This window comes from Synchiropus splendidus, chromosome 17 (genome assembly GCF_027744825.2).
Source record: "Synchiropus splendidus isolate RoL2022-P1 chromosome 17, RoL_Sspl_1.0, whole genome shotgun sequence".
In the NCBI taxonomy this organism is placed as follows: Eukaryota; Metazoa; Chordata; class Actinopteri; order Syngnathiformes; family Callionymidae; genus Synchiropus; species Synchiropus splendidus.
The window spans coordinates 10,948,115-10,961,242 of record NC_071350.1 but is presented as its reverse complement, the minus strand read 5'-3'; the positions used below and the strand labels follow the sequence as shown (position 1 = coordinate 10,961,242).

Sequence of the window (13,128 nt, the reverse complement as noted above, 5' to 3'; positions counted from 1 at the left end):
ATTCAGTAACATAACTGAACACCTGCCGAGGAGGAACGTTAAAAACTTGCTCAAGTACTTTCATCCCCGAGTGGCTCTCGCTTGACCGTCTGAGGAGTGAAGTGGTGAAGAAGAATCCTCAGGAGTTATGAGTTATTCAAGGTCGGCGTACAGTGAACAGCTGGCCGCTGACTTACGAGTGCGACGGCGACGCCGCGGAGACGCTGCGGCATATTAGCAGGTGATTACGCAGGTAATTAAACGCAAGGTAACTTTTTAAAGTCCAGCATTTGCATATCACAAAGCGGGAAATGAAGACTGAAGGACACCATCTTGGAATATTGGAAGACATTTATGAATACTTTACAACCAAAAGGCACGTGGGTGTTCACAAGTCGCTGAACACAACCACAAACAAACCTTTTCCATTCGTTCATAAATAAAGCGAGAGCAAAACTGCCATGCTTTTTTTTAAAAACTGAAATATTTTTTAACCAGCTTTTTCAACTCCATCTCCACATTCGCTGCTCTGGCCCTTCTCTCTTCCTCCACATGATCCGTCTCTCTAATACTCATTTGTGTCCCTGTCTTTTCGTACTTCACAAATACTAAGTGTCAATCATCTGCAGTTCAACGCTATATTCCATTTTCTCATTGACACTCGCGACTCCTTCCACGAGTCACTCACTCGCTGCGAACAGAGCTCCAGTGATCTATTCTGTCAATTGGACGGGAATAAAAATGAAATGGCTCATTCCAGCGTCTACATCATCGGCTTCACGCTCCCCAAATGATGTCTAACAGCCGTATTGCATCCCATAATGCTAATTATCAGGCGGACGCGGTGGAAGTTCCATTCCGCCGAGCAGCTGAACTGTAATGCTCCTGTTGCCGGAGAAGCTGTGTCGTGGCACTAACGTTCAATCAAGCGGTCGCTGGTTTCGCATTAACTCGTCCGCCGCGGTGTTTGGGAGAGGCGGCGTGAGCGGCGCCACAGATTGTTCGGGTCATTATGAACGTATAGTTGTTGTTGTTGCTTAATATGAGAGCGAGAATTACAAGCAACAAATGTCGGCAAAACAAAACACGCAACTGCAACATGACGTTCTTTTCCCGGTAATATGGTCCTTGAGGAAGCAGCAGTCGACTGTATTCACAATATGATAACAACAATGGAATCCAGCCTGGCATTTTAAAAAATGCCATAGAAGTAATGAAATATAATCATGCCACGAAATATTTAACACTTGAATTAGGCTCACTGTCAGTGAAGAGCAAACTCTCCAGACTGTTTTTGTACATCCAAGTTTAAGTTAAGTCCTGTCCAGCAGTGCAACACGGATGTTCTGTTTTAGTGGGATTACTCTTGCATTCATTTATTTATTTTTTCCCATAATTCAATAAATAAAAAAAAAATATATATATATGAAAAGATTATTTTCATTCAAATCAATTGTTTCATTTCACACTAAAAGTTTTAAGAAACATTCTACAAACCTGAATCATACTAGAACCAAACAGTCCCTGAAAACTTTTGTCTTGAGCAAGGCTATAAAATATTTAATTTTATTTATATTTTCAATATGCAGACATAACCGCCCAAGAAGGGAGAATGAAATTGATGCTTCCTGTCTCCAAATATATACATCAAAAATGACACTTGTTTATACAACCATAATAAGAGTTACATTCTGTTGAACCAGTGACACTTAAAGTTCAGCATAAAACAAGTTCACAGTCCCCCAGTAACTAAAGTGCGGGTTCCCGGATCAAAGCATTCCGTGTCATGGCTGTATCTTCAAATTGAGAACATAAAATGTGCAATTTTCAGCAAGAATGTGGCCTAATCAGGTGAATTGCTGGTTCGGTCCCAGGAACACACCTCAGCAAACATTCATTAGACTCTAATGATGAGCAAATATTGATCCAGAGGCTCCAGACTATTTAGAGTAGCTTTAGAATATTTGCCAAAATGTAAAACTAGCACTCATATGAAACCATAAGACGCTGCGGAAGCTTATCTATGACGCGCCGGTGGATTTTTTTTTTTGTTTCAAAGGCTTGACCAGGTGACTTCTATCAAAGCAATCTTCTCTCAGAGGGAAACCTACTATTAACTGATAAGAGTCTGCCCTCGCTGGGCGTAATGGGTCCCACTTGAGCTCCTTGTTTGAGGTACTGTCCACGCAGGTCACCACCAAAACTCAACCGAAGAGATCCACTGCTCACTTCTCCATGCCCACGAGGGTTCAGCCAGAGCCAAATCCAAGGGAGGCTGAGGTGAGGGAGTTCATTCCCCCAGTGTTGAGAAATTCTGCCGCACAGTTGTGGTGCACAGATTAGGCCTGTTATTGAAAGTAGGTCACGGAACTACGCCGTCAATCCTGGGTTAAATACTTATTCAGAAAATATATAGATACAGACATGCTCCTGAAAAGTTTCCTCCTTGTTTAAAACGATGTAAGTGGTAATATAAAAGTGGCGAAGAAGCGAGTGCAGGCAGGGTGGATCCGATGAAGACTTCACTGAAATACAGACTGTAAGAATGAAGCATTTTGACCAAGTGAGTCAGATGAGTGATCTCAAAGAGAAAGAAACCCACAGAGCTTCCAGTGACTTTCTTTCAAAAGCATCTACAAGGCGATCGATACCCATCAGGTGTCAACAATAGTGAGTTTCATTCTGTCCACCGCTGTCTTGGCAAGACTTCCTCTGTCAAGCAGTGTCTCCAAAAGAAACAATCAAGTCCACCAGCCTGGAAACTCCCAGCAGCCACTAAAGAAAACCAGCAGATCTCCAACTTTGCTTCCAACAAATGCACGTAAACACTTCCAAGGAAAAGCACTGCACAAGACTGGCGCTCACATCCGTCATAAATAATGCAGACTGAATCTCCTCTGCTGTGGTGTCATGTGACCTAACCAGTATTGATACTGTGTGGCTGGTAATTAGCTCATTTTCTTTATTGAGAAAGAAGGAAGCTCATCAAGTGTGAGCTGAAATTACATTTAAATTGAGTTGTAATTAATTAGGTCTAAATGTCATTTTCATAATTGGGATTGTCCAGAAGGCTTTTTTTTCTTCCAAGCCATCATCTCCTTCTGGGTGGGTAGAGAGGATAATGCCCAAACAAGAGGTGCGAGGCGCTCTCTCACTCTCCCTGTCTCTCTCGCTGTGTCCCTCTCTCTCTCTCTCTCTCTGTCCCTCTCTCTCTCTCTCTCTGTCCCTCTCTATCTCTGTCCCTCTCTCTCTCTCTGTCCCTCTCTCTCTCTCTGTCCCTCTCTATCTCTGTCCCTCTCTCTCTCTGTCCCTCTCTCTCTCTCTCTCTCTCTGTCCCTCTCTCTCTCTCTGTCTGTCCCTCTCTCTCTCTCTGTCTGTCCCTCTCTCTCTCTGTCCCTCTCTCTCTCTCTCTGTCCCTCTCTCTCTCTCTCTATCCCTCTCTCGCTCTCTCTCTGTCCCTCTCTCGCTCTCTCTCTGTCCCTCTCTCTCTCTCTCTGTCCCTCTCTCTCTCTCTCTCTGTCCCTCTCTCTCTCTCTCTGTCCCTCTCTCTCTCTCTCTCTCTCTCTGTCCCTCTCTCTCTCTCTCTGTCTGTCCCTCTCTCTCTCTGTCTGCCCCCCCCCTCTCTCTGTCCCTCTCTCTCTCTCTGTCCCCCTCTCTCTCTCTGTCTCTCTCTCTGTCCCTCTTTATCTCTGTCCCTCTCTCTCTCTCTCTGTCTGTCCCTCTCTCTCTCTCTCTGTCTGTCCCTCTCTCTCTCTCTCTGTCTGTCCCTCTCTCTCTCTCTTGCTCGCTCTCCCTCTCTCTCTCCCTCTCTCTCAGACCCGGTCCTCGCAGGCCACGTTTGGGAGGGCTGCCAAAACAACCCCTCACAGATTGACGGGGGTTAAACTCCCATCATCAATATGACACTGTTAAGTGCCCTTTGATGGAGCGGCGCGCGGCGTAAAAGGACATTTCTGTTTGCCCGGCTGCTTCTGCCACCAGGAAAAGCAGCATTTGTCCGAAGCCTAAACGGTCTTCAGAATGTCATTGTGACGGGAACATTAAGTTTTATATGAGTCAGAAAGACAAAGTGAGGATGAGCGGCCATTTTCATTAGCGCGGCCGCTCGGGTCCATTAGGAGAGCCGGGGAGTCTGGCCGGGGACGAGGTGCGGTGGCAGGGGATGCACAATCCAAAGTCTGGAGATTTCACTCCCACAAGGAGCCGTGTTGTTGAATTTGCTGGTGTAAAACCCCCATGTCACTAGGCAACTGGATCCGATGGCTCCTTTGTTTGGGGTGAAAGGTTGGGAGCACTCGTGCTAATCTCCTTGCTTCACAATTAAAGAACACAGGAGAGCAGCTCGGACCTCTTTCCGCTCTCACACAACAACAACAAAATGAAAGGGATTGAAGGACTCCGCCGTCCTCCCTTCATCTCTCTGCTCCCTCCGCGCCAATCGAAAGGTATTTGCACTGTAAATGAAAAGGGTGCCATTTTGACACTCCGCTAAGATGCCCACAAACGGCTCCAATCTAATTACAGAGTGATTTACGTCTGACTGTGGTGGTTGTTGACGGGGGGCAGTGTTGTACACGTCTCTCTCTCTGTCGCTCTCGCTGTCTCTCTGGGGTGAATCCTTTTATATTCAAAGTCTTGCCAAGGTTAAAAAAGCAGATGTGGCGGTAGGAGGCGCCTGACAAAAGCAGCCTTTTTATTCCCCGGCTGGCGGAGCCTGTGTTGGTTTTTACCGTCTCCCCTTATCGGTCCAATTTTTAAGCGCATCGCGAACAATGCCACAGCAGCCAACATGCAAATGCAAAGAGACGGGGAGAATGGCAGGGGTTTAAGATTGTCCGACAACGGGTCGCATTGTGACGCCAGGCTAAAACACATCCTTGGGGTCGAAAGAGAGTGAAAGGGGCTGGTGTATATTGGCAGGCCAGCTTTGCACTGTGTCCTGCTGACTTCCATTTTATGGCCTGTGAATCGCTGAGCCCTCTGGGAGTCTATAATCCAAACACCCTGCCACCCGCTCACCCACCCTCCCGCTGCCCATACCACATCATTTCATAGGCTTTGCTGGATGTGAGGCCACTTTGCAGTGATCCATCCATGTGGGGATTCACTGCAACAGCAAGACTGTTGCACCGCTGCAGACATCCCCAATTTGCTACCCGATCCCACCCACCAATTTCATCTGAAATAAGAATACTACTTTCCTCAATGACAGGCTGTTGTCCCATGGTTTCCTGCGGCGACGGCTCAAAGCGCCTGTGCCCACCATGACATTAAGCCTGAGCACAGTAGCTCTGCAATGCAGGGGCCCTGTTGGGTATTTCTCAATGAATGAGGCCCGGGAATGTTGCGATGCCAACTCTCATTCACACGTTTCATCTCATTTACAAACATCTCCATCTTTTTATAAGGCAGTCGCGTCTACAGCCCAGACCGGTGCGGACTGCCACCCGATGGTCTCGCTGCAGTATCAGTCAGCGCCACTGAGGATTTCTCTCTGCCTGGAAAAACTCATTTAGATCTTATCTGGGGAGAAATTTGTTTGCCGAGCGAGAGGAAGGAGGTCCGTAGCAGGAGAAGTGACTGTAGCCGAGGTAGCGCCACTTGATTTAATTTAGCCGCCGATGGAGTCGAAGGCCACTTGTACTCGCCCTCATTTTAGGAGGTGAGTGAGAGCAAGTGTGGAGGACGGATGCATTGGGGAATAAACATTTATCGCAGAGTTTAATGGGAACAAGTGCTTTTAAGTAATGATACTGTATAACTGGACGTGCTAATGAATCATTCGCTTAAGAGCAGGAGAGAAAACAGCAAAGCTGTGAAAGATGCACCGTATTTTCCGCACTACAAGAGACAGTTTTTTTTAATCTGCAAAGTTTCTCTGGTCCTGTGACTCACACTTAGATGCATCTTTCATATATTGAAATGTATAATTTGAGATGTTCTTTAAGGTTATGTCACACTGACAGACATGACTTATGAGTCACCATCGCATGTCCATGATGCGCACCGATAATCTTGATTCTCTTGCACCGATTACGAAGGCTGTTGTCCAAACCAGAAATCACACGTGATTACGCAGAAATTGACACGATTATGGCGTGTTTTTAAAAGGAGAAAAAATTCAGAGAGACACGAAACGTACGGCCCCAGGCTCCTGAAGGGACGCTTGATGATGAGTGACATTTAAATAGTTCTCATGATTAAAGAAGAATTTTTAAAGAAGAAATTCTAGAATTTTTACAGTCACAAGCCCAAAAAAATCACCCCCTTTGCTGCCTTGTTTCTCAGTTGCCTTGCTTCTTGGGTATGTTCTGTTTTACTGGTGGTCATGGTGCTTTTTGTAAAATAAATTTCCCCCGAAAAATATACAGTATATGTTCCTTTCGTCTTCATGATGCACATTTCAACTGGTGCGACCCTATAGTCTGAAAACCACAATAGTTGCTATCCTAGAGTTGGTCTGTTTTGGTCACGCCGAAGATGAAGCTTTTAGCATTTGTGCCACGTGATAAACACAGCGTTGAACAAATTCAACGATTAGGAACAGCATACTAGAACACAAACACCTGATGTCGGACACGGATGAAGCCCACTGCTAGCCCATATGCTCCACATTACATTGTCTGGTCAGCAGGACAAAGGCGGAGGCGGACTGCTGTCGACGGACAGCTTGTGCACTCTCCACTGTGACGCCGAAACAACTCGCTCTGATCAGCGTTTCCACCCAGCAGATGACAGAAAGCCCGACATGGGAACATCCTGTGATCGAGCGCCACAATGCTAATGCACATCTGCCCTATAGCGCGGCCGTCAAACGCCTCATAAACAGGCTTATTTTAATCTTTATGGTGATCGTTCCCCTCTAACAGCTTAACAAGACTCGGGGCCGATCAAAAGGTTGAGTGGAGTGACATTCACACTTCCAGGGTGCCGAGGCTGCTCCCCTTTATACGCCGCCGACCATGGGCAACACATGTGCGTCGCGCCGCCTGCGCGGTCAGGCGGGGGGAATATTTGTTTTGCTTATTGCTGCGCTAATGCTCACTGACAACTTAATAACATCACAATTAACTAAATGCTAAACAGATGCCAGCGTTGGCCTAATGTGATTGAGACGCTCGGCACTTTTGACGTGACCCCTGTGTAGCGCCGCCATTGGCCTAATTTACTTGAGCGACACCACTGGACGCTGTGTGTGTTCCTCGGTGCGAGGCCACTAGTGTGAACAATTTTATCGTGAGCTACATTTTCCTGGCCGACGTGTTGTTTCACCCTTATCCCCACAACCTCTCTCTCTCTCTCTCCTCTGATCCTCTCTCCCTGCATTTCTGGCACTATTGCCAAACTATTTCTGGCTTGAGAAATAAAGTGTTTACTCTGCGGCCGAGGCCTGGAGGAATCACGCTGTGTTCCCACTGGCCAAACCCGCCATCGCCACTCCATGGTTTGCATATTTCGGTTGTCTTGCGCAACTTAAAAAGGAACATAAACTAAGATTGAAGGAAGAGAAGCCTTCCCCTTCTATTACCGAAGGATTTTCTCAGTTATTCATCCGCATGACATTGCACTGATATGAATCATGTTTACAGAGAGTGAAAACATTCTTTCACGCCCTGTGGAGTCATTTCTTTCCTTAAAAGATACAGCGCTTGTCATCTCCAGCGCTCGCGTCGAATAACAGACAACAGCGTGACCTTCCTTCAGTAGATGCTCAGATTGTCACAGCAAACAAGACGCCGCTCGCTTGTGTGCATAATACACGGTTTACACAAGGCGGAATGCAATCACCGCAGAGAAACCAACATTCCCAAAGTCGTATTAGCTTACATTTTTGTTTGATATTATTTGCCGGTGACACGCTGCGACCTTATGATTTTCTCTGTGTGGTGCTTCCGTTTAATAAAGTGGAGAGCCAGTCGAGTTACACTCCAGCAGTAATATACTGCATAACCTTTAGGAAGTTGGGAATAAAAAAAGTACACCCGAGATGTACAAAAACTTTTAGTGTCGAAGACGAATAGATATGCCCACGACATTTAAACCATTTCACATTTTAAAGGAAGCTATCGGAGCCCAAAGAAGCCTCTTGAATAATAGAAAGAGCCATAATTAAAACAACCCAAGAAAAATATATAACTCAAGTATTCCATTAAAAGATGAATATAACTCATTTATGCGATGAGTGCTGCCAGTATCCTTGACTGATGAAAGCCTTTTGTGCGTAATAAGCTTATTTATGAGATGTAAGTGTGAGTTTCAGTGGCTTCTTTTGTTGCTACATTGGAGTGGATCCCCTTAGCAGTGTTTATTAGATTATTGAGTGAAAAAATATAAAAAAGGATAAATGTTGAAAGACCAGTGGCCAAGAAATTAAATTAAGATTTTCGTTATTTGAACGCCACAAACAGAACTTTTCATGAAAATCCCTTTGAAAAATCGATCGTGTGCAACAATAACTAAATTCTTAATGGAGGTAAAAATAAAAAATAAAAAAAAAACATGTCAACCAGATAAACACAAATCAATAACAAACCCACTGATAAACTTTAACCAACAAATATTTCCTTTATACAGTTAAAGTTCCAGTTGAGCTGTTCAGCTTTTGTCCAGTTTTATCGCGTCACAATAGCCCACTTACAGTCCACATTATTTTCTCTCTAAAATTATTCCACATAAATGTATTAAAGTTTCCAACTGACACACATTTTTTTTTGGTATCACACTTAATTCTGAGAAACTTACTATAGTCCTCCACTAGGATTTTACATCAGTTTGGAAGGCCCTGAAATTCCCTTGAAAATGGCCCTTTGACTCAACCGATATCTCATACACTGCCTGTCCCGAATAAGAAAAACCGGAATAGTCTTCAAGTGTCAAGCTTCTTCTATCGTTATCGCTTCAATTCAGGTCCTTCCTTACAATGAGAAACATATTTATATTTGCTTCTTCACTGTTTGTGTCCTACTGTGAATTAAAAACATCGGAATGCCAGACTAAAAAAGTCGCTACCGTGTCGAGGTGAATTCACCAGCGTGACACCAAGTGGAGCGTCGGTGAAGTGACAAATGTCTCTGGCAGCTGAACTCAGGTAATCCTGGATTTATTTGTGTGTGTGTGTGTGTGTGTGTGTGTGTGTGTGTGTGTGTGTTGCGCAACAGGAAAGTTGGCAGTGTGCGTCTATTTGCACGAGTTAGCGAGCAAAAACAGCCACATGATGTTTTCCTCTAAGTTCCTTTGTGATAGTCGCATACAAGAATGACTCCAGGGATGCCCTGTCTCCAAACTGTGGTGGGAGATTTTCACCGATATATTGAGCCAGAAATATTGAGAGGTGCGTGACAGTAGCTTGACAAAAAAAAAAAGACAGGGTTCCTTGGCAAAGCAGCTAAGAATACAGACAAATTTGTGAAGCTTAAAGAAAGGCAAATCTGTGTTTGAGGATTTCCTAAACCCCCGCTGTTTTTTTATTCTGGCAACAAAGACATGGCTTTGTACTGTTGTGAACATGGCATAACATCAGTTGTTGTTGACTGGTCACGTACGAGAGCAGAGCCCTGAAATATCCCCGCTACTTGCCTCACTCTCATTTTGCGGCAGAAAGCCACGGGTTTCGAACCAAGATGGCAGATAGTGTCACGTTTCTTTCACCGCGCTCGGCCTTATCTGTCACCACACCGCGGCCAACACAACAGGCATGGACGCCGTCAACCTTTAGCGCCTTAGCGTGAGGGAAATCGATTTGTTTGGAAGCAAAAGAAGACGTGATGCTGCCAACCAAGGACGAGGAAATAAACATGACAACCAGTCATCAGATTCTTTTTTGAGAGCGTCAAATTGAGAAGAAATCTTCATGTCAAGTGAGCGTGATGAATGTTCATCTGATTTCCTGGTGCAGCCTGGGCTTCCCTGTAGCATCACCCCCATCCCTGCTCCCGTTTCATCCAGACTGGAATGTCTATATTTAGATTTCTTCTTTCCTCTGTTATGGCTGTCGGATCATTAGCCCCGTTTAACCCGTCTTTACCTCCAGCGTGCTGATTGGCTGAGGGCATGCCCCCGAAGACGAACCCACACCTTCCCCCCCATCAAACTTGGACCGTGTCACCCCAATCCCCCCGCTACTATCTCCCCCATATACAGCGGCTCGCGGGTGGAATGAATGGTCACAAAGAATAAAGTGGACGAGCCTAAGGGGAGCAGACTGAGTGTTTGTGCTTCAAATGAAGGACAAAATGAGATGATGATGATGATGATGATAATGATGAGCAGCTATTTTTGGAGCGGTTCTTGGCTCGGGGGCTTCATTGGCAGCTTTCTTACCATTTATCTAATTTGGTTTTGGCAAAATAGGGTCGTGCTAAAGCACATTGTGACATGTTGGATGGCGACCAGATGACCTTTCCCATGACACCTCTGATCCGAAAGCCTCCACTTGTGAGCCTAAAAATATCGATACCAAAGAGGCTGCTAATGAATTCGAACAAGCAGATAAAAGAAACTGCTAATCACGCAACAAAGTCGGATTACGCAACGGCTTACGAAAATACATGTTTGACCTCATGAGGTTCAAAACATAAACAGTAGTTAGCAACAACGCCGAGCAAAAATGCGGCTATTATTTCAGATCAAAACGCAAAAAAACCCACAATTTGAGATCATCAGTTTCTGACTGAATTCATTCTTCATCTTGGACAACAATGGACAAAAACAAGTCCCTGATGAAGACAAATGCCAGATTTGTACAGAAAAATATCCAAAAATAAGAGTCAATAATTCATTAAAATCATTGACCACCTATACCTTCAAACTCTGATCAACTTGTGGTTGTAAACTAAAGAAGGAGATCATGCTAAAGGTAGTTAGCATCCCTACTTTTAATTTTGTTTTTCAAATTCCAGGGACTTTAAACAGCTGTTTGACTATGTAATGTGTAACACGCATCAGTGGAAGTTTGTTGATAAAGGAAACAATGATCATTATTGCATTAATTGCATTATTACTTTCTTAAGTCCGGCTGTATTTGCAGTTATTTTTTTCATGATGTATGAGATCAGAACACACAAAAAAAACAATATGAGATCATCAGTTTCTTACTGAATTCATCAACATCTTGGACAACAATGGACAAAAACAAGTCCCTGATGAAGAGAAATGCCAGATTTGTGCAGAAAAATATCCAAAAATAAGAGTCAATAATTCATGAAAATCATTGACCACCAATACCTTCAAACTCTGATCAACTTGTGGTTGTAAGATAAAGAAGGAGATAATGCTAAAGGTAGTTAGCATCCCTACTTTTAATTTTGTTTTTCAAATTCCAGGGACTTTAAACAGCTGTTTGACTATGTAATGTGAAAGTGTTGATAAAGGAAATACTGAACATTCTTGCGTTAAATATTATATTTAAAACAAAAATCAAAAACAAAAGAAAATCTATTCAAATTCTTTTTTAACTAATCCAGGAAAAAGCAGAATTTTATATGCAGTATCTGCTAAAAAAGATCAAACTAGCTTCTGTCAGGTCAGTAATACAGTGAAAGACAGTGGTGCCATTGTTATTGTGAGTTGCCTGTGAAAGCTGCAGACATGACAGGTGACTTAACTTTGCTGTCTCATGTTCATGAAAGAAGAAGACATTAGTCATGAACACCAAACGGTTCTGGGCCAGCCAGCATCTGCTGAAAAGGGATTTACTTCTTGTTTACATCTTGGCATCCAGATCGCCCTCGCCCTCTCATCTCTGTAGCCGAGCGCCGATAAACAACAGCAGCCTGCCAAGTTTTCAGAGTTTGTTGATTACTGTTGGGTCCGTCTCGAGTCGGGACGTACGGGGCTAATCCAACTTGATGCAATCTGTCTGTCAATCCAAGCAGTCACCACGACACAGGAGGCTTGCAACATTCCACGTGGCTCAGCGCTAAAGTCGGCCCATTAATTTATCTAACAAGAACTTTGAGATTCCGCCGCGTGAGGATTCCCGGCTTCTTACCGGTGTGGATCTGCCGGTGAGCCTCCAGGGATTCCTCTGTCTGGAACTGGGCGCCACACTGGTCACATACGATGGCCTTCTCTCCAGCTGGACGACAAACACAAGCAGGAAGACGAATCAATACACACATAAGCTGCCACACAGTGAAGAAGGTTTTGTTCGCCAACTACAAAAATGTAAATGATGTCTACAGACAACCGAGATCGCAAAACAAATGTCTCCTGAGGAAAAAAAAAACAACAAAAAACAAGCAGTTTCTAAGTACAGAAAATAGGTTGTTTTGTTTTGAGTTTGTCGAGGCCTTGTAAGTGGCATGCTCACATATTTATTTTAATCTGTCTCCACTTGTATTTTTTTGTGTGATTTGAGTTTCACAAACAGATGTTATTGTGTACCTAGCTTAGCGTTAGCCGATAACATCATATTAATGTTGCTTTCATAGGTGCCAGATTTTTTTTTTATGTTTGCTTATTCATTACATTAAAAAAACATTATTCATTCATTAATCCCAGGTTTTAGGATGAATTTGACATCATTAATCCCATTTTAATATTTGCTACCACCTAAGTTAAATCTGTAGACCTGGATGTTTTGGCTATGACACCACATTGTATAATGTGACGCACCTGATAAAGATTAAAAAAGAAAGTTTAGACATGATATATCTGTGTTATTCATGGCAATATATTTTTTTTTCTGCAATTAATTCATCAAAATTATTGTGTTGGTCCCAACCCTGGTTTGAACACAATCCAATAGCTTTGTCACTATCATATTTAGTGCTGAATATTGTCCTATTATGTTGGTTTCTGAATTATGATTAAAAAGAGAAGTTCTTTAAAAAAATATTTTCCGCCTGACGGGTTAAATTCAACATTGAACACCACAAAACCATCACGGTTTATAAACATCTGAGTCAAAACAACACAGTTTATATCCACACTTCAGGTGCAAGTCCAAGCAGAGGAGGCCATGACTTTAACTCGGTCCAAGTTGCAGGCTGAACGAAATACATATTCAGTTGTCAGCCTATACCTCACACACTTAAACATTAAATGAGCAGAAGCAAAAACATTTTAATTACTCAAGGCTAACTGTTAGCATCTCTGGGTGGCTAGTTTCTAAACAGACTGTAATCCCCCACCAGTGACTAGGTACGA

At 43.7% G+C, this 13,128-nt stretch overlaps 1 protein-coding gene across 1 annotated transcript in view; it reads right to left on the bottom strand.

Annotated features, from left to right (window-relative positions):
* The window catches only part of zbtb16a (zinc finger and BTB domain containing 16a), a 130,288-nt gene that overhangs the window by 42,839 nt on the left and 74,321 nt on the right, over positions 1–13,128 (bottom strand). Inside the window, exon 4 of the mRNA XM_053847349.1 lies at positions 11,969–12,055. Within this exon, the coding sequence (XP_053703324.1) occupies positions 11,969–12,055 (87 nt within the window). The remainder of the gene's footprint in view (positions 1–11,968; positions 12,056–13,128) is intronic.